At 45.6% G+C, this 19,848-nt stretch overlaps 2 protein-coding genes across 2 annotated transcripts in view; one reads left to right on the top strand and one right to left on the bottom strand.

The window, feature by feature from the left end:
* Positions 1,667 to 11,500, top strand: SIGLEC15 (sialic acid binding Ig like lectin 15). The gene is made up of 5 exons (XM_021380243.1): positions 1,667 to 2,053; positions 3,857 to 4,240; positions 7,186 to 7,542; positions 8,292 to 8,322; positions 9,410 to 11,500. Exons 1-5 carry the CDS (start codon positions 2,002 to 2,004, stop codon positions 9,504 to 9,506), a joined length of 921 nt encoding a protein of 306 aa, XP_021235918.1. The 5' UTR covers positions 1,667 to 2,001; the 3' UTR covers positions 9,507 to 11,500.
* EPG5 (ectopic P-granules autophagy protein 5 homolog) overlaps positions 12,447 to 19,848 on the bottom strand; it is a 51,064-nt gene continuing 43,662 nt past the window's right edge. The window contains exons 38-44 of the mRNA XM_021380242.1: positions 19,601 to 19,810; positions 19,311 to 19,455; positions 16,825 to 17,067; positions 16,147 to 16,366; positions 14,485 to 14,700; positions 13,450 to 13,564; positions 12,447 to 13,229 (exon numbers count right to left, since the gene is read on the bottom strand). Coding sequence (XP_021235917.1) covers positions 13,047 to 13,229; positions 13,450 to 13,564; positions 14,485 to 14,700; positions 16,147 to 16,366; positions 16,825 to 17,067; positions 19,311 to 19,455; positions 19,601 to 19,810 — 1,332 coding nt within the window. The 3' untranslated portion in view covers positions 12,447 to 13,046. The remainder of the gene's footprint in view (positions 13,230 to 13,449; positions 13,565 to 14,484; positions 14,701 to 16,146; positions 16,367 to 16,824; positions 17,068 to 19,310; positions 19,456 to 19,600; positions 19,811 to 19,848) is intronic.

The raw sequence follows: 19,848 nt of genomic DNA, 5'->3' as shown, positions 1-19,848 counted from the left end.
GCTCCTTTGCTCCTCGTGAATCTGTCCAAACAAGTGTTTAACAGGAGTGAAGAACAAGAAACTGGCTTCCATTTTACTTCCATCTGGCAACTTTGCTGTGATCCAGTGCCTATCAGAAAGTCTAAATCACAGCCTGAGAGCAAAAACTACTGTTTGTAGAACTGTCTTTGTAACAAAGGTCTTTCTCCTGCTTGCCTGTTTACCAAATCTGCACAGAATCACAGAATCACAGGGGTTGGGAGAGTCCTCAAGAGATCATCGAGTCCAACCCCCTGCTAAAGCAGGTAGCCTACAATAGGTCACACAGGTCAGCGTCCAGCCAAGTCTTGAATATCTCCATAGAAGGAGACTCCACAACCTCTCTGGGCAGCCTGTTCCAGTGCTCCGTCACCCTAACCATAAAGAAGTTTTCTGCGTGCCATTATGGAACTTCCTATGTTCAAGTTTTAGGCCACTGCTTCTTGTCCTGTTGCTACACACCATTCAGAAAAGCCTGGCTTCATCCATTTGCCTCCCACCTCCCTTTAGATTTTTATAAACATTTATAAACACACCCCTTGGCTAAGTGGAAATGTGACACTGGATAGTAGAGATGGTTTCTTGCTTGCACACGTTGCATTGTCAGAGGTTTTAATAAACAAAGACCATGAGAATGACAGAACTCAGTGAAATTTGCCTGCTGAAAAGGGTAAGAGAGAAGACGAAAACCGAGGGAGATAAAAACCGAGGGATTCACCATTGTACATTGATTTACCAGATATTTGTCCAGGACAAATATCCACGCCCCAGCTCTGCGAGCATTTGCACAAGGAGTTAAGATGGGAACAGGGGGAGGGTGCGAAGCGGTGGAAGAGTCCGGGAGCAGAGCGCCGCGGGGAAGGAGCGCGGTCCCTGGGCTCACAGCAGCATCCTCTTCCCTGGGCTCCGGGGGCCCTCCAGCGGCCGTGCACCCGCTGCTGCCTGCTGCAAGACCTGGGAGAGGAGGGAAGCCGGGCCCTGCAGAGATAAGGGGCGGTCAGACCTCACCCCTTCCTCTGGTGGGAAGGGAGGGCAGCAAATCTCAGGTTAAGACCTGGTGGGGAATATGTGCTCCCAGTTTAAATCTAGCATATCCTTCTAAACCTGCTGCACAAGTTCTGTTTCAGCAGCAGCATCCTGGCTTGGAATGATTGGGTTGGAAGGGACCTTAAAGCCCACCTGCTGTGGGCTGGGTGCCCCTCACTAGATGACACTGCCCAGGCCCAATCCGTGGCCCAGCTCCCTCAGCCTGTCTTCACAGAAGTGGTGCTCCAGCCCTCTCAGCATCTCCGTGTTGTCCCCTGGACCCACTCCAACAGCTCTGCATCCTTCTTGCGCTGAGGGCCCCAGGCCTGGACACAGCTCTCCAGGTAGGGAGCTCAGTTCCACCTCCAACACAGAATAGCAGTGAGGAGAGGAATGATTTGTGACTCATCAGAGTCGTGGGAACACAGACAGAGCAGGGTACCTCAACCAGCCAGAGCCCACAGCCCGAACCCTGTGCCTGCTCGGGGGGTTTCACACCTAGGGGTGATGACAAACAGCACGTGCAAGTGGTAAAGCACCACTGGCTTGCAGGCTCCACTGCCTCAAAGGAGGTGAACGTGGGTCTTGCTTGCAACCTCCTGGGGCAGATTGCAAGGTCTTCCTCCAGACCAGTGAGCACCTGGAAGCCCCGAATGTCCCTTCTATCCCATCACCCTCACAAGTGGGTGCTTGCAGCCCCAGCCTTCAGACCCTTTCCCTCAGCTGGAAAACGGCAACATGCTGATTGCCTCTGCTGTATTTTTCACATGACTGACCACAAAACTATTAATATAACCAGAGCTGGTTCAGCTGGACAACTCATTCCCTCCAAGGAGAGGAAAACCACAGCTTCTTCCATCCCTGGAAAAATCTTTTGTGATGGCAAGATCAGCAGTGCAGACATAGCAGAGACAGTTCTGGTTTGCTGATACACCCCAGTGGAGAACCTCAACCAGCATGAGAGAGTACGTTTTGTTTCTTCTGATCGTCCTTTCCATCTTCAAGAAGGGTGAGTTCTGAGCTTGCTACAGTTCCGTCTGATCAGGACTTTTTTTTTTTTTTTCCTTTTTCCTCTTCTTTTATAACTTGTGCAGGAAGCTCATCTTTCTCGTCAATCAGAAGCCCTGTTTCATACTGTTTCATGTTCCTTGGAGTTGTTATGCAATGCAAACAATTTACTCCATCTCCACTGTGCACTTTAGCCCATGGTTAACTTCAAGAATGTACTTAAGTTCTATTAAAGTCAATGGGATTTGGTTAAATACACTGTCAGAGTGTTTGCTAGAGTGAGTTCAATGGCTGTGGTGGGCTCCAGCCCTTGATCTGGTTATCATGATTTCAAATCCTTTCCATTGACAACTAGTAGATATAATAGAGTTTCTTTATTTTTACCAGTGGGGCATTGTGCTTAGAGCCCATGAGGTTCCTGGAGTTCCCATGGCCCTATAGCCTCGTACAGTAGATAACCCAGACTGCGAAACGTAATCGTATCATTACAGTGAGTGATAAGGCACCACGCCTCCAGCCTTCAGTAATTAAAATACTGGCTTGGCACCAATTCCAGCTAAATTACTTAACGGAAGAGAACCAGTCCTACACTGGCCTTTGTCCATTGTGCAACACACAATAACATTAATACTGTCTGAACAGCCACTGGAATATTTGTCAAATATTATGGATAGCAGACGTAAACACAAGCACCAATCTTAAACTTAGCCTTTACTTGATAAACTTGACAGATGAATGCCCACGGATCACAGCAATTTCAGCAATTTATTTACAGGAGGCAAAATTATTTACATTTTTCTCCAATTATTCTCAACTGTGGAGGTGGAACCTCTTGATTTAATGAAGCCATCAAGTAAGTTATATAAGACAGGAATGTAGCCACAGACATTCCTGAAGCCACAGCCTGGCGCTGCAGCTGTTGCAAATAGAAATACAGTTGATAGATATAGGTATCTATATAGCAAGAGCTGCCTACAAGCGCTGTTTGTTGATGTTATTGGTTACTGGAGAAGGGAAATGGATGAGACATTGAGTTTTCCCGATATATTTCAAGGCTGTAGAACATTCATTCAAGTGAAGGCTGTTTTCATCACCAGACAGAACTGATGGGACTGGGTCTGGCGGCAGTGACTTGGATTTACTGTGACCATTTACCATGACAAGGATTTACGGTGGCCAAATTCCAACCGTTCGTGACATCCTGGCTGGAAAACCCAGAACTTCCCCTCCTGTGAGGCCAGGACAAGGCCTGTCTGGGAAGATGCAGGCAGCTGGAGCCCATGTGTTGCCAGCCTGCTCTGCTAACAGGGAGCTGCTTGCTTTGTGCTTGAATTCAACCACAGAGCAGCTGCACTTACTGGATTTCAGTGCCTGAAGCCACCAGATCTCTGAATGTATTACTTGTATATATATATATATATGTATTAGGAAGTGTGTGTCTGCAAGCACATAAACATCTTTCAACTGCAAACAACCATGTTACACAGCTTCATGGTGGACATCTGCAGGTCAGCTATTGCAGACAGGGCAAGGCCTGCATAAAAATTTCTTTCAACATGAGCTAGGCAGGCCCCTCAGGTCTGTTGCAGGCTGGCACCAAATCCAGCCCCAGGAACTGGGCTGAGTAACCACCTGCAAGTCCCCTGCACAGGGAACTATCCTTAGTGCAGCAAAGGGCATCCATTTTCTGACCAACAAGAGGGCAGACACAGGAAGGACGACCAATTTCCCTCTTAAATAGCCCATGTAAATCAGTCTGTTGTTGTCTGTTTGTCTGTTTGTTGTTGTCTGTTGTTGCTTCTAGGTGTGCAGTGCAATAGCTGGTCCATTCATGTCCCATCTGACGTCACTGGTGAACTCGGAAAGATGGTTATTCTGCCCTGCACCTTCACACACCCTTACAAAACCTTTGACCGGACCCTCACTGCCATTTGGAGGATCAAGGAGCCGTACAATGGCACCGTGGTGTTCAAGTGCACCAGCCAGAGTGCCAGTGAGCTCTGCAAGACTGCCGTCAGCTACAAAAACAAATACAAACTCTTTGGCAACCCCCGGCACAAGGACCTTTCCATCAGGATTGACAACCTGACCTGGAGTGACAGCGAGAGGTACTTCTGCCGCGTGGAGTTCTCTGGGGATGTCCATGACAAGTATGAAAGCAGGAACGGGATAAAGCTGCATTTGATTGGTAAGACAGCATCAAGTGCCCAGGGAGGCAAAGCCACCCCAAAGGGAAGCTGCAGAGTCCCTGAGATGTGGAAAGTGATGATATGATAGCAGAAGGTGATTTGAGATGTTTGTTCTTCCAAAACGTTGGCTTTTCCAGGTCTAGTCAGCCCTGACGAAGATGTGTAACATTTTGGCAGGGAATACTCACTGCAGGCTTCCATTCTGAAGTGATGTGCACACTGCAAGAAAGGGAACAGGAACTAAACTCTGCAGGAGATAAAGAAACATCTGGGTTGTGGTTGCCCAGATGAGATCAGACAAGTCCTGCTTGTTGTCCCTGCAGCATGGGATCAGTGTGGGCTGCAGAGAGGCAGGCTGGGGTCTGCAGCTCCTGGGGTGAGGCTAGAGATGGTCTCTTCATCAAGATTTAAGTGGGAGAGTGTGGCTGCTGAGCAGGTGCTAGGAGATGTAAGCACAAGCAGGCCTGCATGGCACCAGGGGCTTATGCCATGGACCTAAAATCCCCTGGAAAGGATGGGTTAAGTGCAAACAGCCTGAAAAACAGTTCTAATCAACAAAGTTTTTCCTAATATGCAACCTGAACATCCCCTGGCCCAACTTGGGGCAATTCCCCCTCATCCTATCACTGTTATCTGGTTGAAGAGGCTGACCTCCACCTTACTACAACCGCTTTTCAGGGAGCTATAGGGAACGATAAGGACTCCTCTGAGCCTCCTCTTCTCCATACTGAACCATCTCAGTTCCTTCAGCCATTCCTTACAAGACCTGTGCTCCAGACCACACAAAGCTTCACTGCCCTTCTGTGGACACACTCCAGGGCCTCAGTGTCTTTAGGACCCACCATGAGAGCTGTTGGATGGACACACCCAGGGAAACGGTCGACAAAAAGCTGAACATGAGACAGCAGTGTGCACTTGCAGCCTAGAAAGCCAACAGTATCCTGGGCTGCATCAACAGAGGGGTGGCAGCGGGTGGAGAGGGGATTTTTCCCTTCTGCTCTGCCCTCATGAGGCCCCATCTGGAGCACTGCATCCAGGCCTGGAGCACCCAGCACAAGAAGGATCCGGAGTTGTTGGAGCAGGTCTGGAGGAGGCCATAAAGATGCTCAGAGGATGGACCACCTCTCCTGCAAACACGGGCTGAGGGAGCTGGGCTTGTTCAGTCTGGAGAAGAGAAGGTCCTGGGGAGACCTCCTTGCAGCCCTCCAGTACTTAAAAAGAGCTCATAAGGAGAGGGAGATCTGGCTTCTTATAAAGTCTGATAGTGATAGGACAGGGAGAAATGGCTTTAAAAAGAGAAGAAATTTAGGTTAGATGTTAGGAAGAAATTCTTTACTCAGAGGGCAGTGAGGCCCTGGCAGTTCTGCCCAGAGCAGTGTGGATGTCTGATCCCTGGAGGTGCTCAAGGCTGTGGATGGGGCCCCAGGCAGTCTGAGCTGGTGGGGGGCACCCAGCCCATGGTAGGGGTTGGAACTGGATGGGCTGTAGGGTCCCTTTCAACCCAACCATTCTATGATTCTATGAAATGCAGACAGACGAGCTACACAGGAGCCAAAATTTGGGCCTTATAATCATAGGAGACCATCAGCTTCCATTGAAACTCATGTAGTGCTCACAGAGCAGAATTTATGGCATTATCAGCTGATAATCTGGTTGGGGAAAAAAAAAAAGTCATCTTTCAGAGCAGCTCAGCATGGCAGAGAGCTGAGCAATCGGGGGTGGGTTTCCGGCACTCTGCCTGTGTCCTCCATCTCAGGGTTCCCACTGTGCTGTGCTTATAGTGAAGGAAAGTGCTTGGCCCCTCTCAGAAGGCGTCCTCACTAATCTCGCAAGAGCAAGGACACCCATGTGGCCTCAGGAGCAGGCTCATACCTTAACCAAGAGCGCACAGACACTGCGTGTTGGATGGTTTTGTCTGTGAAGTGAAACTGCCTCACAGAATCTGTGCACTGCAGGCAGCCAGGCCAGGCCCGAGGATGAGTTCGTGTACTGCCAAGAAGTGCTGAACAGTCAGGGCTCTGCCTCTGTGGAGCAGATCTGAAATGTCCCGCAGAGAGCCTGGTCTGGCAGGGCAACAACAAGCTGTGTTGATCATGGGAGGAGCTATACGCAGGTACTGCGTAGGCCCGGTGCCCCCACTGCTCCCTGCTTTGGGAATGGAGCCCTGCAGTCCAAAGCGCAGGAATTAAATAATGCTTCAGAGGTCGGTTTGTACACCAAAACACACAGACACACAACGCAGCTTGTTCTCACAGTGAAGCACTGGCACAGGCTGCCCAGAGAGGTGGTGGTGCCCCGTCCCTGCAGACACCCGGGGTCTGGATGGGCTCCAAGCACTGATGGAGCTGTGTGTGTCCCTGTGCACTGCAGGCAGTGGGACCTGATGGCTTTTGAGGGTTCTTTCCCACTCAAACCATTCTGTGCTCTATGATACAGATCAGAGTCTTCTTGCATTACAGTGACCCACGCTGTCTTTACTGACAAATGAAAGAAATCAATTCCAAGCATCTGCTTTTCCTCCACGAGGACGCTCATTTTGTTCCTCACGGTTTTTACAATGCCTTTAAGAATTAAGTGTACGATATAGTCTGCAGATCCAGAATAAAACCGATGGGCAAGGCAAGATTTGTCATGTCAGCCCTGCTTCTTTAGAGGACAAATCCAACGGCTACAAGTTCAACAGTGCCTCTCAACTCTGTGCATCCCCTAGATGGCTTTTACCACTATTCCGAGGTCCCTGACAACAGTTTGCCGCATGTGGCAAGTCTGAGGCACCAAGGAAAGGCTTCGCACAAGCAGATCCCTCCTTGTGTGCTCTGGAGGCCAGGGTCCAAGAAGAAACGAGGAAGGGGAGATCTGACCCCAGTGCTACCCCGTGACCCGATGCATCAAACCCATCACTGAAACGTGATGTATTTCCCGTCTCTCCCTGTAATTCCCACAGCTTCCCCCAGGATCATTAACATCACGGTCAGCTCCAACGGGGACCACACCTTCAAAGCCCGCTGCACCGCCGAGGGGGAGCCAGCGCCCGCCCTGACGTGGACCAGCCCCCACTCCAGCAACCTCACCTCGGTCACAAACATGAACCACCGCGTCACCAAGGAGCTCCAGTACCTGACGCATGACGGCAAATACACGTGCACGGCTGTCAACAGCCACGGGAGAGCGGAGGGGACGGTCTACTTCTATAAATTCAAGGCGTCCAACAGCTCCTTTTTCCTGATCCTAATTTTTGTGCCGCTGGGAATTAAAGTCCTTGTTTTGCTGGTGATACTGGGCTTGACCGTGTTCCCCAGGGGTACGTATTTCCATTTCTTCCATCAGACTGGTAACCCACGATGTGATGCAGCAGATAAAATCAAATGGGGGAGGGGGAAGTCTCGTTGTTATTATCTTCGTTTCCACCCTAGGAAAATGATGTGCATAATGGAAAATTAAGAACAAATAAGAGGGACCTCCTGGCTGGCTGGTCATTCAGGTGTCATTCAGGATGGGATCTTGAAACAAAGCAAGCAGGAGTTTCCCTGTGCCCATTGAAAAAGGTTAATAAATCAACAGGTGTGCAATTAGCAGGGAACCTGCTGCCTACACAACCAGATTTTATTTTTATTAAACAGACTAATTACTACCTCTTCCCTGCCCACGGGCAGGATTTACCTCCACTGCATCTCACAGCAGCTTACTCTCCCGGAGTCAGCATCCTTCTTGCTCCCCAGAGCACCTCCATCTGCATGCTTCCCAGCCAGCAGTGTAATCCCATTTTACACCCATTCAGGCCAGTATCCCTGCTGTGCACGGGTCTCCATGGCTCAGGCCACAGAGATGTCACATCACTGCAACATGTCCACAGAGACAGGTTGATGTCAACAACTCGCCAAAGCCTCCAGCTGCAGAATTTGTTAAATCAGCCAGAAATACTTCTGTCCTCATGCTCCGGTGCCTGATTCCTACCCTGGCAGGAGCAAACTATTCACCAGAGTACCAGTTATCCTCTAGTGCATGTTCTAGCTCACCTTGCTAACTCATGTATCCACTCTCATTTAACAGGTCCCTCCTCCACTCCATCCAGCATGGCCCGGTAAGAGTATCCCACCTTCTACTCATGTTATCAAGCAGGAGGGTGGAGATGGCCAAGGAGAGAAGTACAATTTGTCCTCAGTCCTGGCTACCGCTTCTGGCCCATAGCAGGCTCCTGGGATGAGGACAGGGTTGGGCTGATGTAAGGAACCAAAGCTTGGGGGGCAACTGGGAACAGACCCAAGGACAAGGAACTTGCAGAGACCGTGGCACATGGATGTTGCAGAAGCAGGGGATGACCAGAAGTTTAGGTGGCCCACAGGCCTGGAGAGTGTTAGGATGCCACATTAAACCAGCAAAAGAACTCCAGTTTCTGATGGGGCAGAAGGAGGGCCTATGCCAGAGCTGATGTGTTCTGCCAAGCGTCAAACAAGGTACAGGGATACCAAACAGTACACATCAGAGCCAGCTCAGGTGTGGCAGGGCCCAAACCTCTGCCTGGCTAGAATCCATACCACCCTCCCACAGTACCACTAGCATCTCCCAATACTTAAAGCAACTCTGCTCCTGGAGGCTCCTGACAGCTGTGGGGACCAAACTGGTGACAGATGGGTAAAAATATAAGACAACTGTTAGGCTAAATAGACAGAAACTGTATCTGAGGCCAGTACATGCTTAGATTTGCTTCCTTCCAGCCCAAGTTATCTGTGATATCTCCTTCCCTCACCTTACCCTAGAAATGCATCCATCTCAGCAGGATGTGTGCAGCAAGAGGCATCAGGGAATTTAATCCTAGAGTTAAATTTGTAATAATTATTAGCAGAAGCGTGGTGTTGCTGATTTAGTATCTAAACAATACTGCACCTTCGATTGTATTTGTAAATACATAGATGAAAGCTTAAAAAACAGTGCAGGAGAGGCTTGTCACAATAATCTCAGGCTCTAAAGCAGCAGAAACCATAATAGCAGCTGATGTAAAGGATGCACAGGTTCATGCTAGATGCTAATGTAAAACTTTGGTCGCAAATCAGACACTAAAAACCATCTGCTGCACAAGGGAGGACCCGTACTGCAGGGACACCCAACAGTTAGCTGAAGCCACTTGGAAAAATCTAATGCCTCACCTTATTCCCTTCTTCCACCACCAGGCCACAGCCACAAGACTCCACCTACGAGAACTTTGACCGCAGATGTGGTGGCAGCCACAGCCTGCCAACAGAACAACCTGCAGCAAGATGCAGCTGAGGACCTGGGCTGTCCCACCCGCACCCGCTTGCATGGTCTGAACCCCTGTCCACTCTGTATAAAGCTGGATCGTCTTAGGGTGCCTCTTCCCACTGAATGTAAGACTGTTGTTGACCGATGCACAGGTCAAGCAAGACTTGTAGGTGCATGTTTTCCATCTCTGTTGAGACTTAATATTAAAAGAAGGCTTTAAAGGAAAAACGGATAGAAGAAAGAACAGAGAAAATGAAGAGCGGTGGAGCTGGAAGAGCAGAAGAAAATCTATGTGAGATGCCAGTTCTGATCAGCCTGTATGTTTCTAACCTGTGTCAGATAGTGTTTGGCAAACAGATAACAGTCTACTATTTATTTTCTTGCTTTATTTTTCTTTTTTTGCTTCGGCATGTTTCAAATGTTCCTTCAAAAATCAGTTTTCATCACACGGCAGCTCCCCAGAGCCAGCAAGGGAACAGTTCTAATGTTTCAAATCCCAGATGCAAAGGAAAACACTACTGGAACTTCTGCAGGTTTTTATTATTGTTGTTATTAAACTCTGGAAATTAGGGAATGAGCTAAAACCTAACTTTCAAAAGAGGAGTCCAAGCAAGAAGGAAAAGAGGTTTTCAGTAAGTTGGTAGAGCTGAAAGCATGACATTCAATGGGAGCTTTGTGCTGTCACTCTGCTGCAGCTCCTGCTCATGCTACCTGGTACACAAGCCCACCTGCACACACAGAGCTCTGATGCTCTGCATCAAACATGCAGTGAAAATGTTCCAATAAACCAAACTCCATCAGCTCCGTTTGTGTTTGTACATAAGCACACAAGCACACAGTTCTGTAACACATTTGCAGGCTGTAGTTGGTCCATCTTGTGTTGCAGTTTGTCCTGGTGAAAAATGGCTTCTCGATACAGGTGTTTTTGGAAAAGACATCCCATGAAAGAAATTGCAGAAAGTGAGATTATGATGGGAACTGGAAATCAAGACACCCATGCTGTCCATCCACCTCTTCCCCCCAGGCAGGGAAGACAAACAAACAAAAAAAAACTTTCTTGCCCTTAAAAAAGAAAAAAATTACTTCTGAACAGTTTCTATCTCCATGCTACATGAAAAAGTTCCTTGGAGGCCTGGCCACCTTTTAGTGACTTCACCTCACACTATTTCAAAGTAACTGACCATTCCCAGACATGTCTCAAGCCCAGTGTGAATGCCCTCCAAGAAGAAAACAGAGTGCACTTATGGAACAAGATGGCACAAGTCAGCCTGGTGCCTTGGTTGGGTAGACAAAGGTCCAGGAGAGGGCTGCAAGGAGCAGTGGACTGGAATAGAGGAGGAAAAAGAGCCCCCAAAAAAAGAAAAAGGAGTGACATGAGCTTACTCTCAGGTTTTTACCATTGGATTCAATGCTTCCTGTGACCATCCCAGTGCAGCTGCTCCAAAGCTCTTCTAATGATCCCACTTCTGGTAAGGAGCATCCCTGGGCAGGAGCACAAGCCTTCTGCTTCAACTGCCATTGAGCCTGTGGTCCTGCTTGCTAACAGGAGCATCAAATGTCACGCTCCATAACAACCTGCTATGCAGAAAGCGTGCCCTGTTGTATGTTACCTGCATCTCACACACTGATCACTGCCAGCAAATGCATATCACAAGAGCTGCAATCATTTAGATGTGAGGAAACTCATGGACAGGCACTGAAGGTATGGCTTTTATCTATTTTCCTCCACACTACCTGCTTCCTCCTCACTTGGAATAAATGCAGTACCAGATACTGTCTCTTCCAGCAATTTGAAAATACCCCAGCACTTCTCACAAACTACCGATTTTTTTCTTTTTTATTTTGCATGGTTTTTTTTTTTTTTTTCCAGACATAGCATGTTATAAACACATTTGTAAAAACTCAACAGCTGAAACAATACCTTCTTTCAAAAGTGCATGTCAAATACATATATCTCTCAATTCTTCACATTTTTATGCAACTGATCAATAACATTGACTCTAATAAACCAGTGCTTTTAACTCTTTGCAGGGGTTGAAAAAGCAGCAGAACATATTCTTCCAGGCATCAGTTTTCCAAAGGAGTCTGTTAGAAATCATGCTGCATACTTATCTGGTTAATATACAGAGAGATGTACATATATATACATATAGTTCTCTGCTCTGTCTGTGAGCCTAAAACCACATGGAGATGTGGGTGATCTGATGACACAGCTGGCACAGTTGACAGAACTTGTCGAGAAGAAAAAGGTGGTTTGTCCTCCAGCACCAAAATCACAGTTAAGAGCAACACAGCAAAACAATTCATTCTTGAACATCTATTATCCCCAAGTGACATGAACAAATGCTTAAACACGGTTACATGTTCTAAACACAAAGGCACAATTAATGCAGAAAGAGAAGAAGCAGCTCTCATTGCTCCCTCCTTCATAGAGGTGCACAGATTGAGAATGTAGGACCTTGGGCCACCTCAAAGAGATCAGGCATGGAAAGGCCAACGTTACACCAGCAAGCAGGGAAATTCACTTTCTGCTTCCACTGAACAGAAGGTGCAACATCAGACAAAGCAACAAAAACAGTGATCATTCAGCTGAAACAATAGATTTACAGGCTCGAGGTTTGGTAACAGAATTTTAACAAAGTGATTACCTAATTTAATACAAGCTAAATCGCTTTTCACAGTGTCATCTAAAGTCCTGCCACGTCATGCCCAGCTAGGAAGAAAAGAATGAACTTTAAGTGGTGTCCACTTACTAAACCTCTATTCCTAAACAACCAGGTTTTCAGAATTAAGGATTATTATCCAGCAAGAACATAACTGTTTCCCTCCTGACACTGAGAATGCAGAAAAATCTGTCTGTAGACATCACCTGACTTAAAAACAACGTGGCCAGAAATCACTTCTGATTAACCAACCAGTACGGAGGCAGACTCATTAACACTTAGAAAGTAGGAAAAAGCGAAGTTCTTTAGTTCAATTTTTACTTTGTATTTACAGACATGGGAGGAGATTGTAGGCATGCCTTTAAACTACAGAGTTCTGTGGAATATCAAAAAAGTCAAAATTTAAAATACTACCTGTTCCAATGCAGGGACAAATCTCCCTGCACACACACACTCACATAAGCTTTAGAGGTATCCTACCAAGAGAGTCAAAAACTGTTCAGTACACAACCCCCCATTCACTTTGCACTGGCTTAGATAATGACACACTGGAAAACGAAAAAGGCACAAAGCAAAAATGTAAGATGCTACAAGAAACAAGAATGGGCTTTGCTGTCTAATGATTTGTACATTTATCCCCTTAGATGTGCACCTTGCACAGGAACATATTCAGCTGCTTTCAGTTGATAAAAACTGAACAATTCCACAGGCCTAAATATCCTAAGAGCTTTAAAGGAAAAAGAAAACCTCAAGGAGGGTTAAATTTCCCAGTGTGCAGTTCCCATTCACACTTCTGACTTACGTAAAATGGAACTCTTAAGGTACAAATTACTTGTGCAAGAACAACTTTAAATGTAAACCAGAATAATCAACACTGCGTGATGGTTTTGCGAGCTCAGTGCTGCTACCGTATGCAGTCCAAATAATGCACTTCTGGGTACAGAGTGTTCACAAGGAGAGCCAAAAGATTATTGCCATCTCGAAGACAATGTTCTGGATGCTTGATGAACAGAGAAGCCTGGGAGATCTGCTCTTGAAAATCCATGTATTGTTTGTTTGATGCCATAGATTCAAGAGCACTCAGTGCCTATAGACACAAGGAAAAAAATTCTGTCAGCTGTGTCTATTTCAGCCCACAACAAAACCAGCTCATGAGACACCGTAAGAAAGATGCCACTGGAAGATCGTTATCTACTAAAGAGCCTACAAAATTTTGATCAAAACATGACTCTTAAAAGTCTTATCCCACCAGCTGAGCGAGCTCAGGAAGAGGACACTTCAAGAAGCCAAAGACTGGCTCGTGTTACCTGCTGAGCCTTCTGTGACAGCTTTGGTTCTGAGCCTGCTTTCAGGCGGACTTGATCCTCTGCAGGAATCTGCACCAGGAGGAAGGCAGACAGACTGCGAGCAACCAGCCGAAACCTTGCGGGGGGAAAGAGGGCAGAGAGAGAAAGTGGCATCTGTTGTGAAGTCCTCTACAGCAGATAAACGACAAGCTCTAACCCATGAGAGATCTTTTGTATTGAGGAACGTACTTAACAGCTTTAGAAGATCATTTGTAATGCATCAAGAAAAAAAATATCATTGTAACATATGTATTACAGGTACATCATACATACAAGCTACCATACGTACGAAAGGTTGCATCTGACCCAAGCTTAGCTGCAGCCTTGAGGTCATATCTGAAATACTCCTTCATTTTACAGACTTTGAGACACCCACATCATCCAAACTAAAAGATGAGTTGGGCAGGATTAAGACTGCAGCACGGGGATGTATCTCAGAAGTTCTTAAAAACATTACGTTTAGTGAAGTACTGTGCTGAATTGGTGTTCCACAAACATTAATGTATCTCTTACTGGCCTTCTTTCCATGCTGAACTTCATTTTAATAACAACCAAATTCCGCATGTTTTTAGAAAAGAACCTGAGTAATAAGTAAGAACACGTTTCTTTGAATTCCTCTTAAAATTTTCCAGCAGCTCAAGGCTCACACAGGAAAGGCAATGAGCATGTGATCACACACAGTTCTTGTGATGTCAACCAGTACTTTGCTAGAAATGGACATTAAGCCAGAATCACAACTGCACTTTCTTTATTCTTGCACTACAAACTTTACAGAGGTTCACACACACTTCTTAACCACATTCAAACACTCCCTACAGTTATTCTGTCCAAGCAGCTCCAGAAATGTGGGGGCAGCTTGGATTTTTGAACATCTTTTGACGTTGCCCTGTGCTGTCTGGATCCAGGCTGCAGCTTTCTTTATGTTCTTTTTGTTTGTTTGTTTGAATATGACAAATCATAATGCATTATCTAATTCACTGCAGCTTCAATTCTTACCTGGGTGACAAAGGAGACCTCCTGCCAAACCCAATAGCACCAAGGATTCCAGAAGTGAGTCTCTCCTCAGCCAGCTGACTCTGCCTGCCCTGGATGGACAGCAGTGTCCGAATGACAGATTCCATCAGAATAGCATCATCTTGCTCCATCTGAATTAAGGATAACTGCATAGCTTTATGCCACCAAAGGAACAGCTTTGCCTCTTCCTTTGCTGAGCTGTAAGCAAGATTTAAAAAAATAAAACACAGATTACAAAAAAGAGCAGGAACGTTGGTTAAGAAGTTTGTCTCTCCCTATTAGGACCGTGGAGAATTCAGATGGTAAATTAAGGACTGCTAATCTTAACATATTGAGCCAGTATAGCTATATTATCCCAGTTACACTGATGTAACTGCTATTGTTACAAACTTCATGCCAATATCAGCTAGCAGGTTTTCATTGCTTGCAAGAGAACAACGAAGAATGCTTCCTTTTAGGCTTCAAATCTAAAAATAATGATATTGCAGCCAGAAATGGATTTAAATCTGCCTAAAAATTTTTTACGGAAGCTTCTAGTCTTTCTTTCCTTTACTTACCAGCAAAATATAAGTTAAAAGAAAAAGCCAAAACCTTCGGAAGCACTAGCTGTTGCTTACACAACAATTTAGACTCCTCTCAAAAAGGAAACGCTGAAGGCTTTTGTTGAGCAAAGCACAAAGTCAAGTTTCCCCTGTGGTATTTTTAATCCTTCCCCACACAGACTGAAGCTGCAGTTTAAGTTAACAAGCTCAGAGTTTCCACACACAGCACAGGCACGAGTTTTCTGCATCAGACTATCATCAAACTACTCCGCCGTCACTTCCCCCCCCAGACACCCTCAGCTTTGATGCTAAGAACAAGTTTTAATTTGCATCACAAACTGGCTTTGCTGTCTTCTTTCCTCTTCAGCAGTAAAAGTAGTGCAACTATGTGGTACCTACAAGAGTCCAAGTATCCTTTGAATTTCAAGAAACAGAGGGAATGTGCGTTTTCCCCACTACGTTCTTTCACAATAATATAAGTATTATCAACGTTAATATTAAAAAAAATACTCATTACGTTTGCTAAATTCTGGGAATTTCAGCAGAAATAGTAAAGACCGTTGTTACATGCGTTAAATACAAAGTACCATTGCTTTAAATCCAAAGCTAATACAAGGCATCCATTCTTTCTCACCTGAACCCAATCATCTATTAAGTTCTCTTACAGCAACACGAATTTCACAGGGTTCAGATTTGGTTCAGAGCTGTTGATATTCCACACCAAGCAGCTCTGAACACCTAGCTCTGAGTGTTCAACTGAATATTTAACATATGATTCATCCCACCTAGTGGACATCCAGGAAAGTGGAACTCACAGTGATGTAGGATTTGCTCAAAATAATTTGAACTGAGCAAAAATCCAGGCTGCCAGTGAAATCAGGCTTCTCCAACTGGAAACCAAGCAAAACCAAACAAGAAATGTTCATGTACAACTCCTTCTGTTCCACCACAAAATGTAAAAGCGATAGCACCACGGGATGAGCAGGACTAATAGCACATATGGAAGGACTGGCCATTTCAGTCAGCAGCCTGATTGATTATACTGACTATACAACCACAACCTTACTTAAAAGCATACAGACAGAAGCCCTGCACTCCATACCTTGGATACACTTGCTCCAGCCACTTGCTGATGGTGATCAGGATTTTCATTTCATTGGCAAGAGTTTGGTCAGTATTTAGGCACTGCAGTAGGTAGACGTACAGGGTCAAGTAGCTTCCTAAGGACAAACACTCCTGCAGGAATTCTTCCATGGTTAGCTCAGGAACCTGGAGGGAGGCAAGTATAGGGCCCCAGCCTAATTCCTGATGGTGAGGAAGGTCTATAAAGACAGAAACACGGAAGTAAGGAGCAGCTGGTAAAACCTACAAACTGAAGCCACCTCACCGTGTTCCTTTAAATTACAGAACTCAAGCTGTTTCAGCTGTTTTCTAGGTGATCTGTTTGTCATACAGCTCTGAGGACATGAACTCTGCTCTCACAGGGCACCTCCCTGACCACAGCAGAAATATTTTCCCAGGATTAAGTCAGGATTAAATTCTAAAATTTTAGCCATGGAATTTTAAATATTTCTGTTACGTGCACTGAGATCTAATGACAGAATATTAAAAATGTCACAACTAGAAAGAACAGAGGTTTGATTATGAAAATCAGGCTAAAATGCAGTTCCAGTACGAGGCAGCACTGAGCGATTAGGATTCCAGGTGACCCACGTTTAAAGAGCACCCAAAGACCCATCAACATTTTCGATATAAGCAGCAGAACAAGACATGCTCCTGCCTTTATTGAAGTAAGAGGTGATACAGGCTTCTGTCGTCTCTGCCATGTGTCGCACAGAGGCCAGGCTCTGACACGCTGCTGTCAGAAGGGGCATTGCTAGCAGTCCGTGCACTTTACTGTCAATCCACTTTCGTAAGCTCCCCCGTAGCGATTCAGCTGTTGTGACACTGGAATTGTTCAGCATCATCAGTGTTTCTGTAAAGAGACTGCTGAGGGCCATGTGACGTGTCTGCAGATCCATATCTGGAAGACAGAAATTCCAGAATTATTGCAGCAAACAGATACGAGGAACTAAAGAACCTGCACTTGGCGTCATCACTGAACACCTTCTGTAGATACAGGGAAAAGACTCTTGCTCATTAAACTCATTTCCTTGTTTGTAGCTGTGAAGCCACAAAAAGACACTTATTCCTTGCAGTCCCTCCCCTTGATAAGGCAGCTCCTAATTTATTAAACTGAAACAGTTGATAAGTGTGTATACCAGAGTATATCAGAGCAAATCATTCGTTTAGTCTTTCACCAAGTCTACAGTGAAAATAAATGGGATGGTAAAGCACGTTTATCATCTCCAAGAAAGCTTGCGTATTAAAACACACTCTAAAGCACAGACGAGGAAGAAACAACTGGGATTTTAGATTGTTCAATTCAAAGTATGATGAGCCCTGAAATACTGCAGGCCCTTCGTGCATCTTCCAGGATTCTAGATTTCGTGTTAATCGCTACACTCAACCTCAGAAATTTTTTTTCTGAAACCATCTCTTGCCATTGCCTGAACTTGTTATCACAGGACACTTGTAGCAGTACCCTGCAACTACAGATCTTTCCTGCTCTGAGCACGTAAAGAATCTAACAGTAGAATAAACTATACTTTTTAAACAATGGTGTCTTTTTTCACAAAGGACGATTTTCAATCAACATCAGGCATTTTAGTAAGGAAATGTTTTGACTCAATATGGACAAGACTTATGCACAAACAGGGATTAATCACTGGAAAAGCACTGCCCCAAAAGACTGAGGCCTCCAGACCGGCAGACAGTTAGAAGTTGACAGGACAAGGCCCTGAAGAACATGACTCGACTTTGGGTCCTGCCCTGTTTTGAGGGGGAAAGTGGACTGCAGGCCTCCAGAGATTCATTTCAAACCAAGCCATTCAGTCTGCATCAACCTAATAAGAAAAGACTGAAGGAAAAAAAAAAAAAAACAACCTCAAGACACCTATCACTGCACAGCTCTCCACTACGGTAAATATCTCTTCCCACAGACTGACAGAAAACAATTATGCCAGCAGGTTACCTGACTTGCCTATGGTCACAACCAGTTTTACAGCCGTGCCCTACTTCACAGACTGCAGACACTGAACAACAGATCCCTTTGGACGCTGTCCTTGCAAGAAGCCCAGCTTTCCTCTTTTCAGCTGCAGTCAGCAAGTTGTGCTGCCTGGGGACACTGATCCTGAAACCATCCCCTGCCCCTCCAAGCTAATACAGATGTTAGATCTGCTACATATCACGGTTTTCCTGCCAGCTTCATCACTGATCCTACTGCGCCTCACAGCTTGGCTGAGCTTGGTGAGCAACGTCAAGGGAGCACGCCCTCCTTCAGCCCCATAACACACACAAACTTGCACAGCAGTTCATGAAACAGAGCTGCTCCTCTTATGCCTGGGCTCCTGCCTCCAAAATTTCTCAGCTATGAGGAGTGTCAACAGTGACAGGGAAACCTTCGTTTTACTGCACATCACAAAAGTTCTCTGACAATGGGGCTGTCCTAGAGAGCTTCCCCCACGTACAATAGGAACACTGAGAAGCGGCTGTCAGTGTCACAAATCTTTGGATAGTTTCTGTCCACTTTTGCTAGCACCACTGTGTGTAGGTCACAGACAGCAAGAGACACGACTCGTGACAAGTATTTTGGTGTAACACGGTGAGACAGCTGATGTGATCTGTTTTTGACAAAGAAAGGTCAGAGTGGCACTTGCACTAAAAACTGAGATCAATATAAATGCTGTGGATACAGACACATCATGCCATCAGCACACACCAATGTAATTTCCCAACTCTATACTGCAAGTTATCCTGATCGTGCAGTGTTTTAGCAACTGTTCTTAAAACCCCACCTCTCAGAACTCAGGGTGTGTATTTCTAAGTGTCATCTCTACTTTTTAAAAATAGATGGCAGTGTCAAACAAAGAGATTCAGAAATGAGACAGCAAAGAAAAGATACCCCTCAAAATCCCGTGTATTCGTCAGTTCTACTTATTAACTCCTATGTCTTCTGTTGGTACTACCACTCTTGACAGTTTGTTGAGGGAATGATCCTATTTTTGTTTCGAGCTCATCTATCTCACACGTACACACCCTGCCCATAAGAGAGACATTATGGTAATGGAAGTAACTATACAGTCACAGAAGTTAAAAAAAAAAACAATGCGCTAGAATAAAGGATCTTGACAGTTCTAAAGTAATTTGCACTTCTTCAGCACAAACCTGGAGGATTAAAGATGACTACATCATCTAGCAGCTTGGACATTTCTTGTTCTAAAACTGCAAGAGTGATCTTTCCACTCTGTTCTAAGGTGCTGAGAAATTGAACCACCTGGCGGATGTACGCTTGGCACTTCAGTGTTGCATCCTGTTAATCAAAATTAAAATGAATTAGAAAAAAAGAGAACGATCACACCCAGAATTCTTTCCGCACTCTACGTATAATACATAAAAGGAGAACACTGCAAATGACAAGAACAGCTTAGAGACAACACAAAACCAATTCCACTTACGAGGTGGACGTGACTATCTGAAGATGTGCCAAAGCCTGCTGAGATTTTCAGGAGCTTCACGATCAGTTCAGATGCAGCATCCTTAGCAAGGATAACAGAGGGAGCGTAGTGACTGTTACAATAGCTGATGATGCTTTGATAAGACGAAATGCCCACGAGTTGCCAAGGAAGGGAGCTAGTCTGTCCAAGAAGATTTATGAGTGGCGACTCCTGAAGATTTAAAGACATAAGCATAAGTTCCACTTTCT

Source organism: Numida meleagris, chromosome Z, assembly GCF_002078875.1.
Source record: "Numida meleagris isolate 19003 breed g44 Domestic line chromosome Z, NumMel1.0, whole genome shotgun sequence".
In the NCBI taxonomy this organism is placed as follows: Eukaryota; Metazoa; Chordata; class Aves; order Galliformes; family Numididae; genus Numida; species Numida meleagris.
The sequence above is the reverse complement of the archived record's forward strand: the minus strand, read 5'-3'. Positions and strand labels throughout refer to the sequence as shown.

Excerpts from the sequence above, each read along its gene's own strand:
- SIGLEC15 (XM_021380243.1), top strand. The coding sequence starts at position 2,002 with ATGAGAGAGTACGTTTTGTTTCTTCTGATCGTCCTTTCCATCTTCAAG. Across the intron at positions 2,054-3,856 it reads CCTTTCCATCTTCAAGAAGG|GTGTGCAGTGCAATAGCTGG; the intron begins GTGAGTTCTGAG and ends TGTTGCTTCTAG. Across the intron at positions 4,241-7,185 it reads GATAAAGCTGCATTTGATTG|CTTCCCCCAGGATCATTAAC; the intron begins GTAAGACAGCAT and ends TAATTCCCACAG.